Raw genomic sequence first — 21081 nt, forward strand, 5'->3', positions numbered from 1 at the left:
TAGGAGTGGAGTAAATCTGCTCCGAACAAAATTCCAAAACTTGAACCATCTTTCAGAGCAGCCCACATGGGTTTGAGACTCAGCTAGTGTTTTCTGATAATGTACTTTGATGTGCTTTGATTCCCTTACAGAGGAAAAGAAAAGCCATGGATAGAGAAATATCAGGTATTCAGAAACTCAAAAATATATCCTTTATCATTCATAAATCCACATACAACATACAGTAGTCACCAAGAGAAGAATTCTCTTTGGTAAGTGACTAAGAAACAGGCTGCTTTTGAAATAACATGCAACATTTATGATTCATCTATCAGCTTTGCATAGTCCTTACCAGCCAGAGTGCAATGCTTTCAGGCAGTAGTAAAATTTTTCATTTTCAGTTTAGTGTTCTCAAGACCACTTACAGTCATCACAAAATTCCACTTCCAGTTTTCACATTTTTGAAAACAAACACGTAAAAGAAGCTGCATTATCTTAATTAAATTTTAGATTTTAATTCTAATTCCTAGGAGATGCTCAGTTTGCCAACCACCAAAGATCTCCACAGGAATTAAGGCTGCTCAACACTTTCTTGGGATGAAAGCAGAACCTCATGGGATCAGACTCTTGCAAATCTTCATGTATCTAGAAGGAAGATCCTGGGATTTTCCATCAAAGCTGAAACTGTGTCAAAGCAAGTGCAACTTTCAAACCTCCCCATGGAACAGTTACTAGAATGATAAAAATGAAACAAAACATGTCTGTGTGAAGAGGAAGTCTGTTCCCAAAGTTTTGGGCTCAGCAGTGGTTTATTAATCCCACACAGGTAATTGCCCACTCATCTCACATTAATCTAACAACATCTTAATAGACTCAACGTAACACTCATTTGATCTGAACAAAATAAGGTAGCAGAAGCTTTTCCAGGGATTCTGTTTCAAGTTAGATTCAATTCAGTGGAAGAAAAGGGGAGAATTAAAGCGTTATCTATGCAACTGCAGCTATAGTTTCCACTGGAATCAATGAGTCAGTAACACAACCTGTTGTGATTTATTATCTCTACATCACTAACACCAATAGTCTGCCAAAATCCACTGTGTGCTTCTGTAAACTTCCACTAGCTAAATCCCCTGTTTACTGAAGCAAGCAAAGATGGGAAGGAGCCCTGACCATACAAAAGGGAAAAGACCATTGAAGATGCCTGTTTCAGGCTCTTTCAGCCTCCTGCAAGATGGGCCTGGGATCACACCTCAACCACTAAATGCAAGAATGTTGTTTCTTTCCTTACTCCTGCAGCCTGGTTCAACTTAAAGTCTTCCTAAGCATCAGCCTCCTTGCTCTGAAAGCGGTGGCTCTGGGCTTCTAGAGGGACCGTGAGGAGGAGCAGCACCCAGGATCAGTCAGTGGCAGCAACGAGAAAGACCAGCATCAGATCCAAGAGGCAGCAGCACCCAGACCTGGCCCAACCACACTCTCGAAGTTTTGGTTGGAGCAGTGACCTGTGAAGACAGCCCACTCGAAGCTGAAAGAAACACCAAGGAATAAAGCCTGTGTTTTGAAAGATGGCCTAAATCACCTGGGACAGGAGAAGACGTAGCATGAACTATGTGATACTCTTAGCAAGTGAGGCTCCAAACAAGGACAGGACTTGAACACCCTGTGAAAGAAGCGAAGGCACACAGATCCACCTTCCTTCCTCTGAGATTTACTGGCAAGTTGGTATTTTTGAAATATTTCTGCCCAACCCGAAGTGCTTACAGTAGAAGCAGAGGACACCTATATATCATAAAATTTCCCTATTTTGGGACATCACACTACCACATATAGACATTTTTTACTATACACTGCATATTTGCTTCGTGTACTATATCTTGCTTCCTAAGCCAAAAATATCACATCTTTTCTGGAACGCCTTCATGAAGCAAGCTTTGAATGAAAAATAAAACCCCTAGATATTTCAAGATGCTTTACTAGGGTTACTGTACTCTTAAACTCCCACTAAATGCAGACAACACATCACTTTCAAACATATATTTTCCACCCTGTCATTTTCTGCCATCCGTCCTTCTGACAAAATCCTTCCACTCTATTGCTAAGAATGTAAGAACAACCACCATGCGTAGCCTGAGGTCCCCCCGATATTTCTGGGAGTAAACCAGATATAGACTAGAAAAGCAGGATTTTGCTGGGGTTGAATCAGGCCACAAGACAAAGTCTCCAGGGAAATTTACTATGGTGAAAGCATAATAAGAGTTACTGTTTACTAAACGCTGCGTTTAATTAGACACTTGATGTTATTTTCACATTCTTTTAAAAGGCAAGGAAATGGTGTGGGGAGGCGAAGGGGGAATATGAACTCTGCCAAGTGGAAAAGGGCAACTACAGGATTATTTCCAGCTCCTGAGTAGAATGATGAAGACTTGGAGAGGAAAAAAGAAAAAAAAAAAAGAACATGCAGGATTCTACAGAAATGTAAACGTCCTTTTAAATTCTTCTTCACACTGTTATGCAACACTGAAAATCTACTGCTTTTACTTTGAATAGTGAAAGGTCACTATTTATACCAAATTTATCACTAGTCATGCATTTCCTATCCTTTCTCAGTCTTCTCCTAGCAGAGCACTCCGTTCACATCTGGGTCTGTTTAACCAGTGATTGGAAATTTAGCCTCCTGATTTCCCGTTAAATACTGGGCACAGGAAAACAAATAGCACTTGTTTTTCAGTGAGTTTTGTCAGTCATCCAAAATCTAGTGCAAACCATAGAACAGCCTGTGGTTTGGTGGCAGAGACCCAAAATATGTGAACCATATTTTCATGAAGCAAAAGGAATAAACCAGCTATTGGCTGAAGTAGTAAGAAGATGGGTTTTTTTCTTCTTAGAAATACAGAAATGACTAATTATTAAACTCTTCTTTCTATTACTTATTCTTCTTTAAAGCCTTTGTCTTTTCAAATCTCGAGCCAAGAGCATGTGATCTGGTTTTGTATTTATCATTACTGCTGTTGCTTCCTCCATTTTACTAACTTAACACTCACATTCAGTCCTATTAAAGGGGTTCTTGTGAGTAAGGTTATTTGCTTGCATAAGTGCTTTCTCATCCATAACTCTTTCAATCACCTGAATAACTAACTCAAAAAGCTGAAGCGTCAAATCTTAAATCAAATATTATATAAAATCATGTATGTAGATATTTAAGGTTTTAGGGGTTTGTTTTTTTTTTATATATAACAGTGATTTCTGCCAGGAAATCAAAGGATTGGGTCCCTTCTTGCATTGATTTAATTCTCACTATTTTCACTTGCCCAGTAAAGACATTCCTAGGCTATAAAAGCAATTGAGAAAGCTACCAAATCTAAAGAAAAAAAAAAAATCACTTGCTGAGTAGCACCTATAAAAACTTCTTTCTGGGCAGTTTCTTAAAACTTCTGGTTTTCTGCCAAGACATGTTGGCAATAAACTGCTTTTAGGGAAGGAGAGAAATAATGACTTGATGGAAAAGGAGGAAATTATTTTGTTGTATGAAAACTTAGAAGTGGGGTGGTGGGAGAGGTCTGTTCAGGTTTCTCTGCAAGATTGACCTGCAACAAGATCACAGGTAAAAGCATTTTCTGCAGGTGTTGCCTAGCTTATGTAAAATCGTGATCTGTCACAATCTAACCAGCCTAATCACCAGTGAAGATGTCCTTCAACTTCCTCTCCCACTCCACCTTTAGGATATAATTTTGGCATTTATTTCCTACTGAGGAAAAAAAAATATTCAGCAGAGGTGCTAAGTATTCCCCTTGCTGAACTGCGCAGACCTTCCCCACCATGCACCGCTCTTGAGCGATGCCAGGGCTGATGGGCCAGCCCAGAACACTTGAACGGAACACACCCATTTCCAAACTCGTGTATTTTTGTGACAGGTAAAAATATCCAATCAGCCTGATCAGGCTAGATACAGCAGTAATCAAAGTGGTGATTTTCAATTACCTGGGTCAGACAGAGTTCATGCACTAACCCATTTCAGGTATTTTCGGATTAAAATGCCATGATATTTAGGAATATTTATTTTCAACACTATGAGAATAAACAAGACTTACTTTACTAAAATCACAATAATTTTCCCAGCACCACCTGCTTATCCATCAAGATATATATAACTTACGCAGAGTCTGAGAATAGCCCTGTCTATGCCAAATGTATTGTTAATGCCACATCACACAGTCACCATACATTCCCTTTTCTCTAACATGAGCAGAGATTTACATCAGGCTTTTATCAAGATGCCAAAACTTTTTCTTAAGACTATTCGCTAGTCTTCTCTCTGGGTTATAGATGGGAAAAGATGGCCCAAGAAACAAAACGACAACACGATAAGGCAACAGACCAGTAAAGAACAACTCCCTTTAGCACCTGTGCCCCGTCTCAGATGCCTTCTCCAAAGTACCACGGCTCCGTAAGCATCACTGTGCTTCCATTCACTGCCACCGGTTTGGGAAAAAAAAAAGTTTTCAAAACATCACATTAAAAAAAGCCTGATGTTAACAGAAAACAACCTTTGCTTTGGTTGGGGCATGCTATTTGATTTTAATGATCATTTACTCCACTGTGAGGTTGAGCCACCAGTAGAAAGTGAAACTGTGAGCTGCCTCCAAGAAGATAAAGTGTGTGACAAGTCACTGTGATGAGTGAAGCTATGTGCATTACTTGATAAATATAACTGCAAAACCACGTGTATACATCCAATTCACATTTTTATACCTAAAATTGTTTATCAAGAGGGTACTTTGTGCTTCTCTATATGCTATAACCATACATCCAAAGGCTGGATTTTGTCCCCCATTCATTTTAAACTTATGCCTAATGAAGGACCAGGCCCAAGGCAAAAATCCAAGCCTGAACTATATGATAAGAACTTAAACTCCAGCCCAACTCAGTAGTACTGTATTTTCCTGGTCTTTTGGATACAGGCTGACACAAGCTTTAAATCTTTTAATCCTTTCCTTTAAATAACACAATCTGGGGCCGCTTAGCTTTAGTGGAAACTCAAACAATGAATTCACAGAGCGAAGGCAGCAGACCGTCTTCCCAGTGAGGACAGCGAGAACACACAGCCCTGACTCTACTCTCTACTCCAACACAAACGTCATTTAAGCTCAGTCTGCCTTAGTTTTTCCACCTGTACCATGGTACTAACAGCACTTTACAGAACACTATGATTCATTATCTGCTCATATCCTGGAGTTATCTTGACAGTTGTACTTGATGATCCTAGACGTCTTTTCCAACCTTTATGATTCTATGATTTTATCTTCTTTGTTAGAAATAACCTTGGGTCTTCTGATACAATTAATTTGTAGTTTTTATTTATTCATTCATTCAAGCGCACTTCCCTGTAACAGCTTAAGAACTTTATTATGATGCTTTACAGGGAAAAAATAACAGCTAGTAATAAAAAAGAAATAAACAGCTAGGACTTCACTAATGGTTACATGATCCTTTAACTACAAACTTTGACCCTGCTCTAGGGGTGTTGTCTTTATCAGCAGTACGTCCCAGAAGTTACCATTTAAACTTCTTTGTACTACTTACCTTTCTAACTGGGGATCAATCAATGAAACAGTGCAATTCATATTTTACATACAGTATATAATAAAATTGTGAATGGATGTATTGTACGAAAAGTCTGAACGAGAAGCTGGAAAGTCAATGATTTTCCTGCCCGAGGCTTCCATAGAGACAGACACAATAGTTATGACACTCCTATGGTATGCGTGACACAGGTTTCTGTTTTGAGCATAGAATTCATGGGCATTAAAAAAGGTTTTTAAAATTTGAAATCGATGATTCAAAATACTGTTTTCTGGCTTGGCTATACATTTAAGGAGAGCGAATAAGACAGAGCTGCAGAAGTACATGGATAAGCCAAGTATTTTCAAACAAGGGCCAAGGAAGCAAGCTCTGCACACAGCTCCCTTGGAACCGAGATTTACGCTCCTAGGCTCAATTCTCTAAAACTTACTGAAAGCCCTGGGAAGGAGGCAGGGAACCTCTCTGCTACTAGAGTAGAAGCAGTGTATCTATCTGCCCCACGAGTCACCTGAAACAAGAACTCTTGATTCTGCAAAGGGACAGGCTCCTCTAGGCCAGAGGCCATCCCAGGGACTGCAACCTGGCATGGCCCAACGCATGGCTCTGCTGCTAAATCAAAGCCCCTCGATTTCTTTTCAGCATATTGCACCCGCCCACAGGTGCTGCTAGGACTTACCCAGGATTTTCCACGCTTTCTGTGCTACATGATTTTGTGCTCTTTTTTCAGAAAGCTTTTGGGAGAACAATGCATTTGTCCTTGTGAGCAGAGTGGAACTGTGGAAAAGCAATGGATGATCACCCCGATTTAAGTTGTTTAGCCTGTAACCTTGTGGCCTATCATCCCAAGCTGCACTAGCTACTGAGAAGCTGGTACATGAAAAGTGGGAAGGCTGATGAGCCCCTGATAAGAGACTGAAGTTAGCTTACGTTTGCAGCAAACATATTGCCTTAGAGAAAGAACATGAAGAATGAAGTTCTGAGTGAGAGGGACTGCAGGAACTAAACTGGGAGAGGTAATGGTAGACTGGTACCCTGATGCTTTCTGTTCTGCAATCTCATTCTTCAAGCTCTTTACAGAAAGGAAAAATAGAAAGCGTAACATGGTGGAAGGAAGAATATATACATTATATGGCACTTGAAGGGATCCAAGTTGTTATGGAGAGCTATTCAGATGTTTAAACATGATTAGGTATGGGTCAACATTGAGAGCTAGTTCACTCCTTGCAATGGAAAGGCGAGCTCCCATATCTGCACAGTTTATGGGGAGCAGTGTTATCCCAGCGCCACAGGCACATGCTGGGAGGACGGCATGAAGCACCACAGCTTTCAGCCCTTACTGGGACCAGCAGAGCCTAAGAGAAGCTGGAGTAGTGAGAGGAGGTATCTGAGTGCCACCAACAGGGAACTGAACCTGTAGCATCTATCACATTCCCCTGAGCCCCATCTGAGGCTCAGCCCACCCCTTCCTGCAGCATCAGTGGCCAGGTTTACTGTGGCACTTCCCGAGCGAGGTCAGACAACTTCTTGTTTGGCACAAATTGTGAGTGCTGCTGCTCATGGTTTCAAGCCTGTTTTTGTACCGGGAGAGCTTGAAACAGTTTTCTGAAGCAAACACTTAGCTAGTTTTGGCAGCCAAGGCCTTAGGCACACTCCTGTTGCTCCTATGCCTTCATGCAGCCCACTGAAGACCCGCTGAGCCAAACAAGCAAGCCCAGCATGATCACAGTCTGAACACCAGCACAGAGCACAGACTGCTGAGTGGAAAGGGATGGCTCTCAGCAGAGCACCTCTTTGCTCCCAGAGGCTAGGCGAGGGGAGAAGGAGAAGCCTGGAGGAGGAGGAGGGAAGAGATAGCTGAACACAAACTAGCTGATATGGAATGGGAGTGATGACGTAGTAATTGTAGGAGAATATCAAAACTAAACTGAAAGTAGGTCTAAGACTCGATTAACTGTTGAAAGGTGCTGTGTCTTTTGGCCAGGAGTGAAGCGAGGAATCTTGTCATACTGTTGTTCATCATCTTGTTCCTCAGTCATTTTCCCAGCAGACCCAAACTGTACTGGTTGTAATAAGGACATATACCGGGAATGGTCAACAAGAAGGTAACAGTTAAGAGTCTCTAACATGGTCATGAGAAAACCCAAGATTGTGAATACCTTGGAACACAAAATAGCCCATGTTCTTTGCACCAGTCAGTAACACATTGCACTGGAAACAGGATGGAACTCTTCAAAGTTCAAAATATCAAGTGTCCTTCTAGTCTTGTACCCTGATGACAAGAACAACAATCCTAGAAAACTTTTAGTGTCTAGCAAGTGAGAAGACTCCTGCTGCACTTAATGGTGTCACCACCACATCAGGTCAACTGAGGGAGCAGTGTCCCTTCCCAGTGCACTAATGCTGCAGCACCGTCCACCTTCTCCTACTGCTGATGCACAGTAACACCATTAAGTTCCCATTCGGTACTGCAGGATCAGTCTTGCCTGCCACCGTCAGCAGTGCTGCAGGAGCAAAATTAAACCCTATAAGGATACAGCTAAAAATAATCAAGTTTAGTTCTGCAATTAGAGTTGAATATAGTAAAAGCTGCAACTTTAATAAAGACGACTCATGATTAGACATGATGTCACGCATTAAAAATTTAATCCAAACAACTTGTCTGTTTCACTACAAATAGCAAACTCAAATGTCCTGGCAAACTGTAAGGACATGGATTTACAAATACTAGGTAATATTTGGATCCTACATTATAAGCAGTGCTCCAGTCTTTCTGAGAAACAAAAATGACTTCATTCCGGGCTTAGCTCGGTCGTTTCAATAGACCGAGCGTCATTAGAGACATAAACTGTAATTGTACATATTGAGTTCAATACATACTGATTTTTCTTTTAGTCACAGACCACACAACTAGCGTCCACCCGTAGTATTTCCCATTGCTTTGAGGGTTTTTTTGCATTGTGGTACTATTAAACTTCTAATCAGGACGGGCAATCTGTTACGCCCTCACGGCTTTTTGAACTGGAATGGCTGGTAGCGTTAATAACCACACGATACACAGATTCTGAAAAGCGATTTTGGTTTCTTTTCCTTGAATTCACATAAGTAGTAATTGGGTACTTTTTCCAAACTGCTTTGCCCTGCCACCTAACTGCTCTCCAGAGCCCTACACTGAAACGTGACCTCCTTTTAACTTTTTCTTTTTTAATCTACGTTTAAAAACTTTGCAAATGAATGCCGTTAACTATGTCTTGCGTGACAAGTAGCTACGATATAGAGCAGACCAGAGGACTGTGTATACTTACAAAGAAAACTCTTCTGATTCCAGGTGCCAGCCTTTCTGTTTTTAGCTTCCAGACCAGAGGCAAAGGAGAGTTGAGGAGAAATACCAGAGGCTTCTGGTGAATATGCACTGACGAAATTGGATTCAAATGTAACGTGACCTACAGAGAAACACAGAAATACATGAATACTCCCTTATAGGTTTCAAAACAAAAGTGGAATTTGAAACAATGAATCAAAGGTCATTTTTATATATATTATGGCTTGCAGCATTCAGACCTCTTGACCAAAGATCACAGACTAATCTGCTTCCAAAAAAAAAAAGTCAACAGAGCGCAGATAATGTAAAGAATGAAATAATTAACATTTGTGCTCTACGCTTGCAAAGCACTGCTAAAGTGTTTAAGAAAACCTTGGCAAACGCTGATGAAAAATAGCTTATGCAAAAGGTCAAACCACTAAGCTGAGAGTTGGAGAACAAGGAGATAAAAAGAATTGCAAAGCAAACCCTGATTTCTGGTTTCTAGATAGTAACCTACAAAGCTGGCTTAGAGTACAAATCTCATCATCTGCTGATGCTATTAGGGCATAAATCTAACCTGCAAGACAAATAAAACTAAACAAACAAAAACCAGGAGGAACAAATCCAGAGACACAAGCGAGCACTACACAAGTTTATGGAAGGAATACTGACAGAATTTTAACATACACTAGGGAAAGAAAATGCCCATCTTCAGGGACTAAAAGGATACATGGGGAAAATGATCCCAGGGAAGCGGACATCACAGAATTGAGGCAACCTGTTAGAGGTGCTTTTTAAGCAACCAGTTTGTGGTTGCTGGGAGCCCCTCCTGCCCAGCTCCTTGTATCCCAGTGCTGCCCTTCTAGAAAGGGGCCGATGGGGGGCAAATCTCTAATTAAATGCATGACAGAAAAAAGCCTGTCAGTTTTTAGCATGTAACAACTTGTAATTGAAATATACCGGTTTTGCAGTATCTAATAAGCTTTTTAAGCACAGTCAGCATTTGGCTTGATGGTTCATCCTGCTTTATAGGAAAAAAACCTTTAGTGTGCAATCGAGAGATGATATATCACACGGACTAAGCAAGGAAGCTGACGTCCCACAGCAGTGGGTGGCAGGTGGGTTCCCTGACAGAGAATCACAGCTCTTTCTAGAACACGTATAGAGGGAGCAAACATGAACACAAGCACTTATTTGAGTGGTGGTACACAGAAACAAGCATACAGGTAATCCAGAATTAATTTCGTTTCCTGCTAGGGGATTTGAAAGGAAATCTGAGACATTCAAGCCACCTATGTATAGTTTATTGCATTATTCTTATATAGTGGTAAGCATCAGTTAGTTTACCATTAAAGTAAATGCAGTTCAGCTGGCAAACTAACTAGATGAAAGCTAGAGACCAAACTGAATATTAGGTACCCATTACTGTTGAAAGTCTTTCCAAAAGAAAAAGTTAGCTTTTGTTTGGTGGTTTGGTTTTTTTTAGTTGCTTTCTTCTTTTTTTTTTTCCCCACCCAAAGTGAAGATTCACCATCGCTGCAAAGTGAAAGTCAGACCAAGGTCTCAGGTCTGGTGGACACCTGGAGGACAGCAGAGACACTTTTTTCTGCTACTTCAGAATGTGGGAAAAGCTGGCAGGCAACTGGCTGTGTTACTCACCACGCCAATCAGTAAGCAGGGGATTACACGCAGAATTTACTAGATTCTTAAAACCCACTGAATGAACGTGTCTCCAGTCCCCACAGTGAAACAGATGTCAAACTGGGGGGGCACTGAGGGGGCTCTGAGGACACCCGTATCTTCATCTTTGTTATGCCTGATTAAAACTTGTTAGAAAACTGATATTAAAATAATTCTGTATTTGTACTAAAACTAAACTGCTTTAAAGAACGAGCACCTCTTCTCTTCAGCAGCTGGGGCAGCGCCAGCTCTGCCTGCCGGAAGGCCGGGGCACCGCCATCTTCCACCCAAAGGGACCCACCTTTGCCACCGCTTGGCCTCTCCTGGCAGAGGCCCTAGTTGTATTTACACATTTCCAAAAGAAAACATGAAGTACCACAGATTACCACATCTTCCAGGCACCGCATTTCTCCCCATTTTTTGCCTTAAAAGAATAAAATACCTCCTTTTAGGAAACCGCGGGGTGTTAGTGCTCTGAATGCTAAAGGATGACAGAGACTTCAAATGCCAATCAGTCATGACCTTAGCTGTATAAACTTCTTTACAGTATCAGGCTATAGAGCCAAAATAATTCTGTTAGCTGAGAATAAGAGAGAAGATAAAATTTACTACTTCTACAAAGCTCCCACTTTGTTGTTCCGTCTAGAAATGGAAAGGCAAAAGTGAAAAGACAAAGGTGTTTAGAACTGCTATTAAATTCACGGCTATTAAAAAGCTTTCATTAATTCTTGTGGTTTTTCAGCATAATCACAGCTAATTAGTAATAAGCTGTTTAAACTATTAAATATAATTACCTGGTTCTGGGGCTATGGTTTCTTAGAAAGCAATAAAAATACCATAATCTAAGTTTACCAAAGTAGGCCAGTTATATCTTTTGCAGTCCTGATCTGGTAAATTTAAGTTCAAATTTTAGTCCAATTTTTTTTTTTTCACCTCCAAAGAGCATAAAATGCATTCAATTTTAAACTCTCTAAACTTCAAAGTGTCAAAGAGAAAAATCTACTACACTACATGGAGTAAATATTAAACACATCCGCTCCTATCACAGGCATCCATAGTCACATTTTCATACCCAGTGATAACTGGTTTCTTCCGATCCTAAAGGAAATAAAGACTAACATAAATATTGATGAAATGAGCTATAATGCACATTTACTTACTTAAGATTCTACTTCTATATAGTACATACATGTAATATGTACTATTCTACCACTAAGAATAGAAAAATCAATATCGGTCCTCAAATGGGCACTCAGCGTGGTTTTGCACCCTGGGTGTGTTTTTATTAGAATAGCAAGTCAATGCGAAGAAGCAGCTCCTATTAGTAACCTAAAAATTTTTTTGCTATTTAAAACCTCTGGTATTTACTAAAACCAGAAATGATACAAGAAATATAACACACACTGAAAACTTCATCTCAGAAATAGCTAGGCCAAGTCCTTTGGGTAATAAGGAAATGGAGAAGTATCTCTGTTTCAACTGATCTTGGACAAGTTAATTCAAAGCCAACATCTCTCAGACAAGACAGATGTTTTAGACTTCACGAAGATCTCTGCCTGTTGGTTTGGTCACATGAGAGAGCACACAGAGCAATCACACCACCTTAGTGAGAAAATCAGAGACTCTTTGCAACTGGATCTAAGATCAGATTTCATAGTTGCTATTCCTTTAGGCTTTGGAAATTAAGTATGTGTATAATACACACATATACGATTATTTCCATACATGTATGGAAATAATCAACAAAGTTTGAACCGTATTCAGAAGTGGTGATATATCTATCCGTGCCTTTGGCTCAAATTGCAGGTTAAGTTATATCACATAATGGAATTTTCCTACATTTGTGCCCAAAAAGTGCAGACTGATGCTTAAGAAAAGCTACAGGACTTCAACATAAAATCAACTAATTTTTCATAAATAAACTACATGTTCCTGTGAAAATTTTCAGAATAAATGTAGTTTTGCATTACTGCAGTCCTCAGTTTGCTCACAAGTAAGACAGCAACAAAACACATAATGTGGAATTCATATTCCTAGTCCTAAACTTGAGAAGGAATATAGTTAACGTGAGCATGCTTTCGCAGCAGCCTCTGTCACTATATTCCCTGGCATATATATTCCCTGTCACTATACTTCTTGGCATAACGCAGTCCTTGGCACCAGCTTGGTTTTCGAGACCAAAAAAAAAAAAAGCCAAACCCCACAGAGCTGCTCAACAACTGCTCAGGACCATCTTGGTCATTGTATTTTTCATAAATCATTTTTGCTCCAGAGCTAGCTCTGTTGAGGGGCAGCTGGGTGGCCTAGTCTAAATGTGACCAGTCCCACCAAGAAGTTGTACAGAATTAAGTCTCCTCATAGTATAACTACACTCACCCCCCCCCCCAATATTTATCATTGCTCCCATCATTGTCTGTGCTTGGTGATACACAACAGTGGTATCCATTATGGGAGACCTTTTCCTGGTCCTTGGAAAGATTTTCAAGCAAACTGCTGGGGAGTTACTAGCATTCAAGAGCTTTTCACCAACAACCTAGCTGCCGAGCATGCGGATTTTACCTTGCATAACAGCAGTCGGTGGGCTGTCACCCAGTATTTGCAGCCCAAGTAAGGCAGGCATGGTCAAAACACCTCACCAGCAAGGTGAGAGATTTTTCTGTGTGGAAGGTAGCATTTTGAACTGTGGCATCTGGGTAGGACCCTGGACTTCAACTACACAACATGCCTCTTCCACTCTACCTTTAGAGACTGAAAGGCTTAACAGAGGTTAAGGTGTTATGAGCTGGTGATATTGACACAAGCACAAGCTCCAAGCTTCAGCTGGACCAGCACCTCCACGTGACATTGCCACGCTCTCTAGCTCTGCCTCATTAAGCTTTCTGCTGCCATATCCATGCTTCCACCTCCTGACCCCTCTGCTAACTTATGGCATGGCTGCCTCCACCCACAGCACTGCAGTGGAAGACCCTCATCCCTACTCTCCACAGCAATATCTCTCACCAAAAAGTAATTTCTACTAGAGTGCCCCCACTGTGGCTCCAGTTAAGCCATATATTGGCTGAATCCCAAGTGGTGCTCCTTTTCCCCCAGCCACCTCTCTGTCTCATCTCAGCTCGTGAGCTCTTCAAGGCACATCCTTTCTCAAATGTCTAGACAGTTCAGAGCACCTTCTAAACACCCCACAAATTAATAGAAAGGTACTGGATCACTCCAAACCACCAAACAGAATGTTTCTAATTAACAGCAGAAGAGCTAGCTAGAAAAATTTCCCCTTCTTCTCCTATTTTCACTGGCAGAATCCATATTACTAAATATTTATGTGAAGCATTGCCCAGAAACCCCATCAGAAACCAGTCCTACACATGTTTGGCACTGTACAGCTAGATATGAAGACATGGTGTGAAATTCTGAACTCACTGAACTCTGTGGTAGAATTCATTATTTTTTTGAAACTTTCTGAAGTGTGTTTTTTTTTTAAAGAGGTATATAAAAAGAGATGCTTTTCATCCATCTCTCCATCCATTCTCATAGGTTCAAACAAGCTTAAAAAATACACGCATTTTGTACTTCTCAGCAACATACTACCTCAGTCTTCTGCATCTCAGGTCTATGAGCAGCCTGGTCAACCAATACCAAAAGAAAATTAAATACAGGATCATTAAATGGACTAAAGCACTTTTAGGTCACCTAGTCCATTTAACAAGCCACTGCTATTGCTCTGCCCATGTTATTTTTAAAACATAATAAGGGACAGCATATTAACCAGGCAGAGAGCAGCATAACAGGAAAATAAGTCAATGTGGCCCAACACATCCCTCGCTCCCAGTGAAGGGCTCATTTGATCACCGAGCTGTTGCGTAGCCAGCATTTTCATTGTGCAATCAATAGCTAGCCCACACCTTCTGGACACGTGTCTCAGCAATGGTCCTCTCAGCAAGCTGCTTGTCAGAGCAGGCTCCTCTTCAGAGTCACGTCTGCCCTTCGCGGCCTCCTTTGGCATACACTCCTCCAAATGATAGATGACTAACTTGTGAGGAATACGACAACTTGGTCATGAGTGAAAATTAAAGATTAAAGCTATTCTGAAAGTCTTACAACAAAATCTACAAATTCAAAGCGTACCAACAACAAAGCGTATAACTGCGACTAGGACACGAACCACAGAAGATCTGTCATTTTTGCTAGAATGCATTCTTCAATATATCTTACAAAAAGTGTAAAAAAATAAATATTTTTTAAAATAACCACATTTTGTAGCTGCCATGTCTATCAACCTTATGCTGGCATTACTTAGCCAGCTATATTTGCATGTATTCATGCCAGTCATTACTGTCTGCATGGTCTGCAAAGAGTTCCTTTAAGGTCTCTAGCAGCAGCAAGGTTAAAGCGGCTGCAGAGGCTTCTCTGTCCCCGGAGATCACAATTTCATGGAAGGCTGAGTATCACCACAGAAACCAACTACAAAAACAGTCTACGGGCTCCTGCCCCGTTACTCTGGTAAAGCAATTTGTACTACGTGAAAGGCAAGGGCACAAATGCTGAAAACTGATCAAAGTAAACACTGCTGTTAAAGTACCATTTTGTTTTGCTGACTTCAAGGCATCAAATCGCAGGCTCTGTGTTTTGTTCTAAGAAGATGAAAGTCAAGTGCCAAGGATTTATAAGGTTGAATTAACTATTCCAGTGTGAAGGCCTTTAGATAAATTCATAGCACATTTTCCAAAACAGCCATTACGAATTTGTGCTAATAAACCAGGACAAAATACGCCGCGTTGTATTGAATTACACTGCCCAGGCTCAGACAGCTGTTCTCTAAAAGAGAGTTAAAATTCGTTTTTCTCTTCAGATCATATAAACACATTTTCTCACTTACAAGTGATGCACTAAAGATGGCTCTATAATATCTTAACTCATTACTCAGCTGCAAAGATTGTTATTTAGTACAAAGGTGGTGAAATTTAGAACAGAAATTTCAAAAGTTATACCTGTCACTGCCCTTTATGGCTGTTTTCACTCTTTTTTGTTAATATAATATTTATAGGACAATTTTTTCTGGTATTGCAACAGTCAGAGAAGCTAATATGAAGAAACTTATTTTTACAGTTCATTACTGCATATTCTCCAATAGAAGAGGTTTAGAATTTCTACTGAAATTCACTTGAAAAATATAATATCAATACATTGCCTGTAAAATAATTCAGTCAAGGATTAATCCATGAATCCACCTCAAGTGGTGGGATCTAGTATTGCACCACTTCTCAAAAGTGTTTATGAATTGCTTTGGGAAGGATCTCCAGGCCGACCTTTTTCTTTTGAAGATGAAAGTAAAGAAAAAGTGTATTCTTTAGGCAGGGACCATGAATTCAAAATGGAACACTTATTTTAATTTTTCTTTCGTATTTTTGCTATGCTCATCGAATATTGTGTTACAGATTCGTTAGCGATCTACTATAGTTGGCTTGCTACGTCCAGCTTTCGGGAGCCAACAGTTTCTGAGAGTTTGCTGATTTTTCCAAGAAATGCAAACTATGTTCACATGGTGTTACTTCTTCAAGATAATTTTGCTCAAAGGGTTACATACCTGCTCACTTAAGTGAAATGATTGTAAAAGCAAGTTCCTATAAGCACATGAGACCCCACTGCTTCCCTTCTGGGAAGGTTCTTCAACGCAGACACTTTTAGTCATACAAAGCAAGCACCTATTTTTTTTTGAAAACTCAACCCAGCAATGAGACAGAAGGATCAGAGAAATAAATATCTCCTGGAAAATCGCAATGCCATTAAAAACAAGCACTCATACCCACACACAGTTACTTTTTCTCCTGCAGAACTTGAAGCTATGCCACCCTCAGCCCCTGCCAGAGACACACCATGCTTTCTTCTCTGCCAGGCCAGCACTAAAGGATGCTGCTGGGGCAGGGGCCTGCCCTTGCGGGACAGAGCAGGGGGCTGCGATGCACGAGGCACATGTGGGGAAGGAAAGCCCTTTTCTTTCTTTCACTCAAGCCTCAGGGAACAGGTCTGAGTATTGTGAACAATGTGGTAGCATTTACCAGGTGTGTGGAGGACTGAAGTTTATTTCCAAGGTACAGGTAACGTTAATCCTAAAAATCAGCCTTTTGCTCATTTTAGCCTAAATATATGGTTGCAAATGGATTGGCATTGCCTGGACCTTCTCACCCACAGTCTACAGAGAGAATCAGATTAACTATAAGCAGTTATAGCTCAACTGTGAAAATCATGGGAAAGATTCACCCCGGCATAATTCCACTGAAGCTACTGGCATCAAGCCAGGGACTGATGTGGTCCCATACCTTACCATATAAAAAAGGAATACTATTGCACAATCTGCTGACCCTTATGGTCTACCACCCAGACTGGAAAACTGGCCTCCTTCGAAAAGAATGCAAGAGAACAGAAAGGTTGATAAGGACTACCTAACTATGATCTATGGCCTGTTACAGTCTTCATTAAGAAATATTGTCAAAAATCTTTGAAAGGTGTCTGAAATCTCTCTTCTCCCCACCCTCTATTTGCCCTGCTAAAGGTCAGGGTGCGCTGTGCTAGGCAGAGACAGTTCCCTCCCCAAAGAGTCTACAAATCAAGACATTCATGTCCTACACGACATGTGTGCCAACATCCACTAGCAAACTATTTAGAAGTATGCATGATGTTCCCAGAATGCCACTTTAACATGTCGATGAAATTTTAATGATTAAGAGGAGAAATGGCATCCCCAGTGCTGAAGGGGAGAACTAAGGAAAGCTCCCTTCACCCTCAGTGAGGATGGAGCATCACCCCTGCCTTTGGCACATGTTATGATTGGAGCAAAGCAATGTACTCAAACAGACATACCATCTTCAATGAAGTTCTAATGTTCACCCTCAGAACCTGCTTGAAAACCAACCTGCCCATCCACTGACACAATAGTTGCATCCAACAGCCTGATGAACAAGAGTCCATTAGAACAAAAGCCAAAGAGCTTGCAGCATATTCAAATATTACTTGTAGTTCTCCCTCCAGTCTAAGTTCTGGTACCTTTCTAGCCCTAAATATTAAATGACCAAGCTGAGGACAGTTCTGAGTAACAGGATGGAATTATGGCATGTTTAGATCTCCTCATATGGATTCATAATTCAGCTGCTCCAGACAACAGACAAAAAAAGAAAATTACAAGTAAAATTTAGGACTATAACATTACCAAACACATTGTGTCTAAGATGAGTACAGTGGTATGCTGAACAGCACTAAACATAACTGCTCAGTTCCTGGCAGCACTGTTGTTTGTATCTGGTTCATAACTGATGTCTTACTGCGCCAGTGATACTTCCCCCTCAAAAGCATAAGAGTAGGCAACCGTGCTGGTAAGTTTTTATGGGAAATGCAATGACTGAATGCCTGTTCAGAAAGCACCACGGCTCGCACAGCGTCAGAAAGTCCTGACACAAGGAGATGTTACCAAATTATGCTTCTAACTTCTTGAAAATGTTGGACCATTTCTGCCCACAGCACAGTCACATAATTTATCTTCAGACAAAAGTGTAGCCAGGTGATTTCTAGTGTTCCAAAGTTGTTATTTTAAGCTGGAGCTGCCAGATGCAATCACATTATGTTAGATGCTAATCATTTATGCAAATACCTAGGTAACGAAAAGATTAGGACCAAAGCTATTCCTGATACACATAACTCGGCAAATGGGCAGGACAGCTACTGAAGTCCTATTTGCCCTAGAAAATGGTATTACTTTCACAGTGCGACAGTAATAGAAGCTAAAAAACTTGAGGCTTTAAGTAAGGAGAGCTATTTCAGAACACAAAGAACACTGTATTAGCACAATTCATTCTGACACCAATAGAGCTACTTCTGTGACAATGATGTTAAAAGTACAACCCCAAGAGTTTACTGATAAATTTTATGTAGAGATCATACACATGTGCAAACTACCTACTTTAGCTTCATTACCTGAATAATACAAGATCCAGCTTTCCCTGTGCACATACATTTCAACGCAGTTTTTGTCTTCACTGTTATCTTATGCATTATATAGTTTGGAGAACCAGAGTTCTCCTGAAAACTAAGGCTTCTCAAAAACTTCTGGCTGCAGCAAGAAAGCATATCATCTCTGCACAAGCATCTCTGCTTAGCTCTACCAACCAAATCTAATCTTCACATGCTATCACCGCTTTGGACACCTGCAGAGCAAGGGCTGCCCACAGCGACCAGCCCCGCAGCTCGTGCAATGGAAAGCCCGTGTCCAGCAGTGCAAGGCTGGGACCACTTCGCCCATTCCTCCTGTGACCCGAACTAGATGCTCAGGCTCCCAAAGATTAAGTGAAACCATTTGTGCCATCTGCCCTTACACAAAGCAGTCAGGCTTCCCAGCACTTGAGACCTAAAAACACGATGTTTCGCTCAGCTTTGCATAAATCAGTAGATGTCAATACTGTTCACATGCCGTATAATGAATCCTAAGGGGAAAGGCCTCCTTTTATACATTTTGTGGGAAAATTTCTTGTTGGCTTTAGATCTGTTTAAGGGCACAGGATCCATTCCCGTAAGCCACAAGTACAGCATCTCCCCTGCCGCTGTTAAGTGGCCTATTCACAGAACGGCATCGCATCAGACTAAGTTTTACTTTAACAATTAAGGTAGAAGACTCACGTGAAAAGGAAACATTTTCCTAGACAATATTAGGTTCTGCACTTACTTCTATATATGTTGCAGATCTAAGCTTTTCTTTGGTAAATCAGCTGGGCTGCAAAGTAAGTTTAATTTTTTACTCCTCTTCCCCTGTCCCATCCCTAAATGATTACCAGATAGTTGTGTAACATAGTGACCAACGGCCTGAAAAGACAAACGTGGGGGACGGGGATCACTACTACATTGGAGGATATATGAGTACATACTAAAAACAGCTCCTGTCCCAAAGGAAATGCTTCTTAAACTGACAGATAAAAGACAGATGATAAACTTCTCCCGGGACCATTTTCCTTAAATGCATTTGGGGCATTCTGAGCAAGCCTACACAGGCTTTTCCAGGTAAACACAAGTTTCCACTGCCTGTATTTTCAGCAAGTTAGATAGGTGCTAGCCACCCAACCAGAAATTACACAGCTGCATTAATGTCCCACTACAGTACTGATACACCTTGCCTCTCAACAGGTCTCGTTAGTCATAGCTCAGTCTGATACTAACCGTGGGTTCAGAGATCAGCATTAGCACTCTCATCTCTACCAGTTCACAGTTCATCTCAACTGCAAAACACCACGCAGCTGTAACGTCGCACACTGCGTCATAAGCACATCGTGGCAAAACTGGAACCTGAACAAAGAATTTCCAAATCTCAGGGTAAATCCTGAACACGTGAACACCCTGCTTTGCGCTGTTTCAAAAGCTGCAGGTGGGGAAAGGGAAAAAGCTGAGACAATGAGGCTTCACAAAGCAAGAAAAGAACACAAACAAACATGAAATAGATGATGGAAAGACTGCAGGACAAAGGGTTATGCCATTTGAAAGCCCCCACATATAAAACAATTTTCTCCTCAAAGGTTTTGCAGCCAGACCACACATAGATCCTGATGACTGGAAAAAAGAAACATCATTCTACAGGTGTCTTTTAGAGAGGCACAGTCACACAGGGAAGTGTAAAATGTGGAGTTCACATTTTTATTGGACATGTAAAACTGAATTCTTGCTTTCCAAGCCAGGGTAAAGAACAGCATGTGTGCATGAGTCATAAAAAACTGAAAACCTAAGCAGCAGCACCAGATTTAGGAAACAGCTTTGTTTACTTTATTGTCAGTAACTTACCAGCCTGAGTAAGAGTCGGTGCAAGTGTGCGTCCAATACATATGCTCACAAACTGTATTAGAAGTTAAATAAAAAGGAAACTGCTTTCAGAAGATTAAAAGTAACTGTAACCAATACATTGTGTCTCTAACTCCCCTGGGGCAGGTCTTCATTCTTCCCAAATTTTTTCTATTTTCTAACTTCGAAAGTAATCAGAACTTTTACTCTCTATACAAGCAAAACAGTCATTTTTTTGAAATACTCCCAAAATAATTTATGATACTGACTACATGGAAAAAACCCAAGAACACCAAACCCACAGGGAATCAAATTTTTTATTTAATCAGGCCTACCCATATAAACAAGACTACTCACATCTGTATACGCTTGCAGAATCAAAGCCATGAAAACTGACAAAATCCTCCAGAAGACATTTCTGAGGCTGTCATGCAAGTATTTTCTTGCACAGCGATGCCATTCCATGAACTTCTTATCTGCACTGTCTTGCTGATTCTTGCTTGAAAACAGATTTACTGAAGAAAACACTGGCTTGCTTTCCATCTAACAGCATAAGAATGAACCGCTGCTCCTTGCATGCAATGTTTTTCCATGTAGCTTCAGCTGCGTTTTCAGTGTCCAATTTACCTCATTTTAAGTATCACTTGAAACCCAATTAGTGGAGGAGAGAAGGCATGTTCCAATGGTCTATTCTGAAAAGGTATCTACAAAGCAAGTGCCACTGTGCTTCTCCACTG

General features: G+C 40.8%; 1 protein-coding gene across 1 annotated transcript in view; it reads right to left on the bottom strand.

The window, feature by feature from the left end:
- Positions 1-21081, bottom strand: part of TGFBR3 (transforming growth factor beta receptor 3) — a 111154-nt gene that overhangs the window by 43925 nt on the left and 46148 nt on the right. Inside the window, exon 3 of the mRNA XM_064455490.1 lies at positions 8859-8996. Within this exon, the coding sequence (XP_064311560.1) occupies positions 8859-8996 (138 nt within the window). The remainder of the gene's footprint in view (positions 1-8858; positions 8997-21081) is intronic.

Source organism: Phalacrocorax carbo, chromosome 6 (genome assembly GCF_963921805.1).
Source record: "Phalacrocorax carbo chromosome 6, bPhaCar2.1, whole genome shotgun sequence".
Taxonomy (NCBI): domain Eukaryota; kingdom Metazoa; phylum Chordata; class Aves; order Suliformes; family Phalacrocoracidae; genus Phalacrocorax; species Phalacrocorax carbo.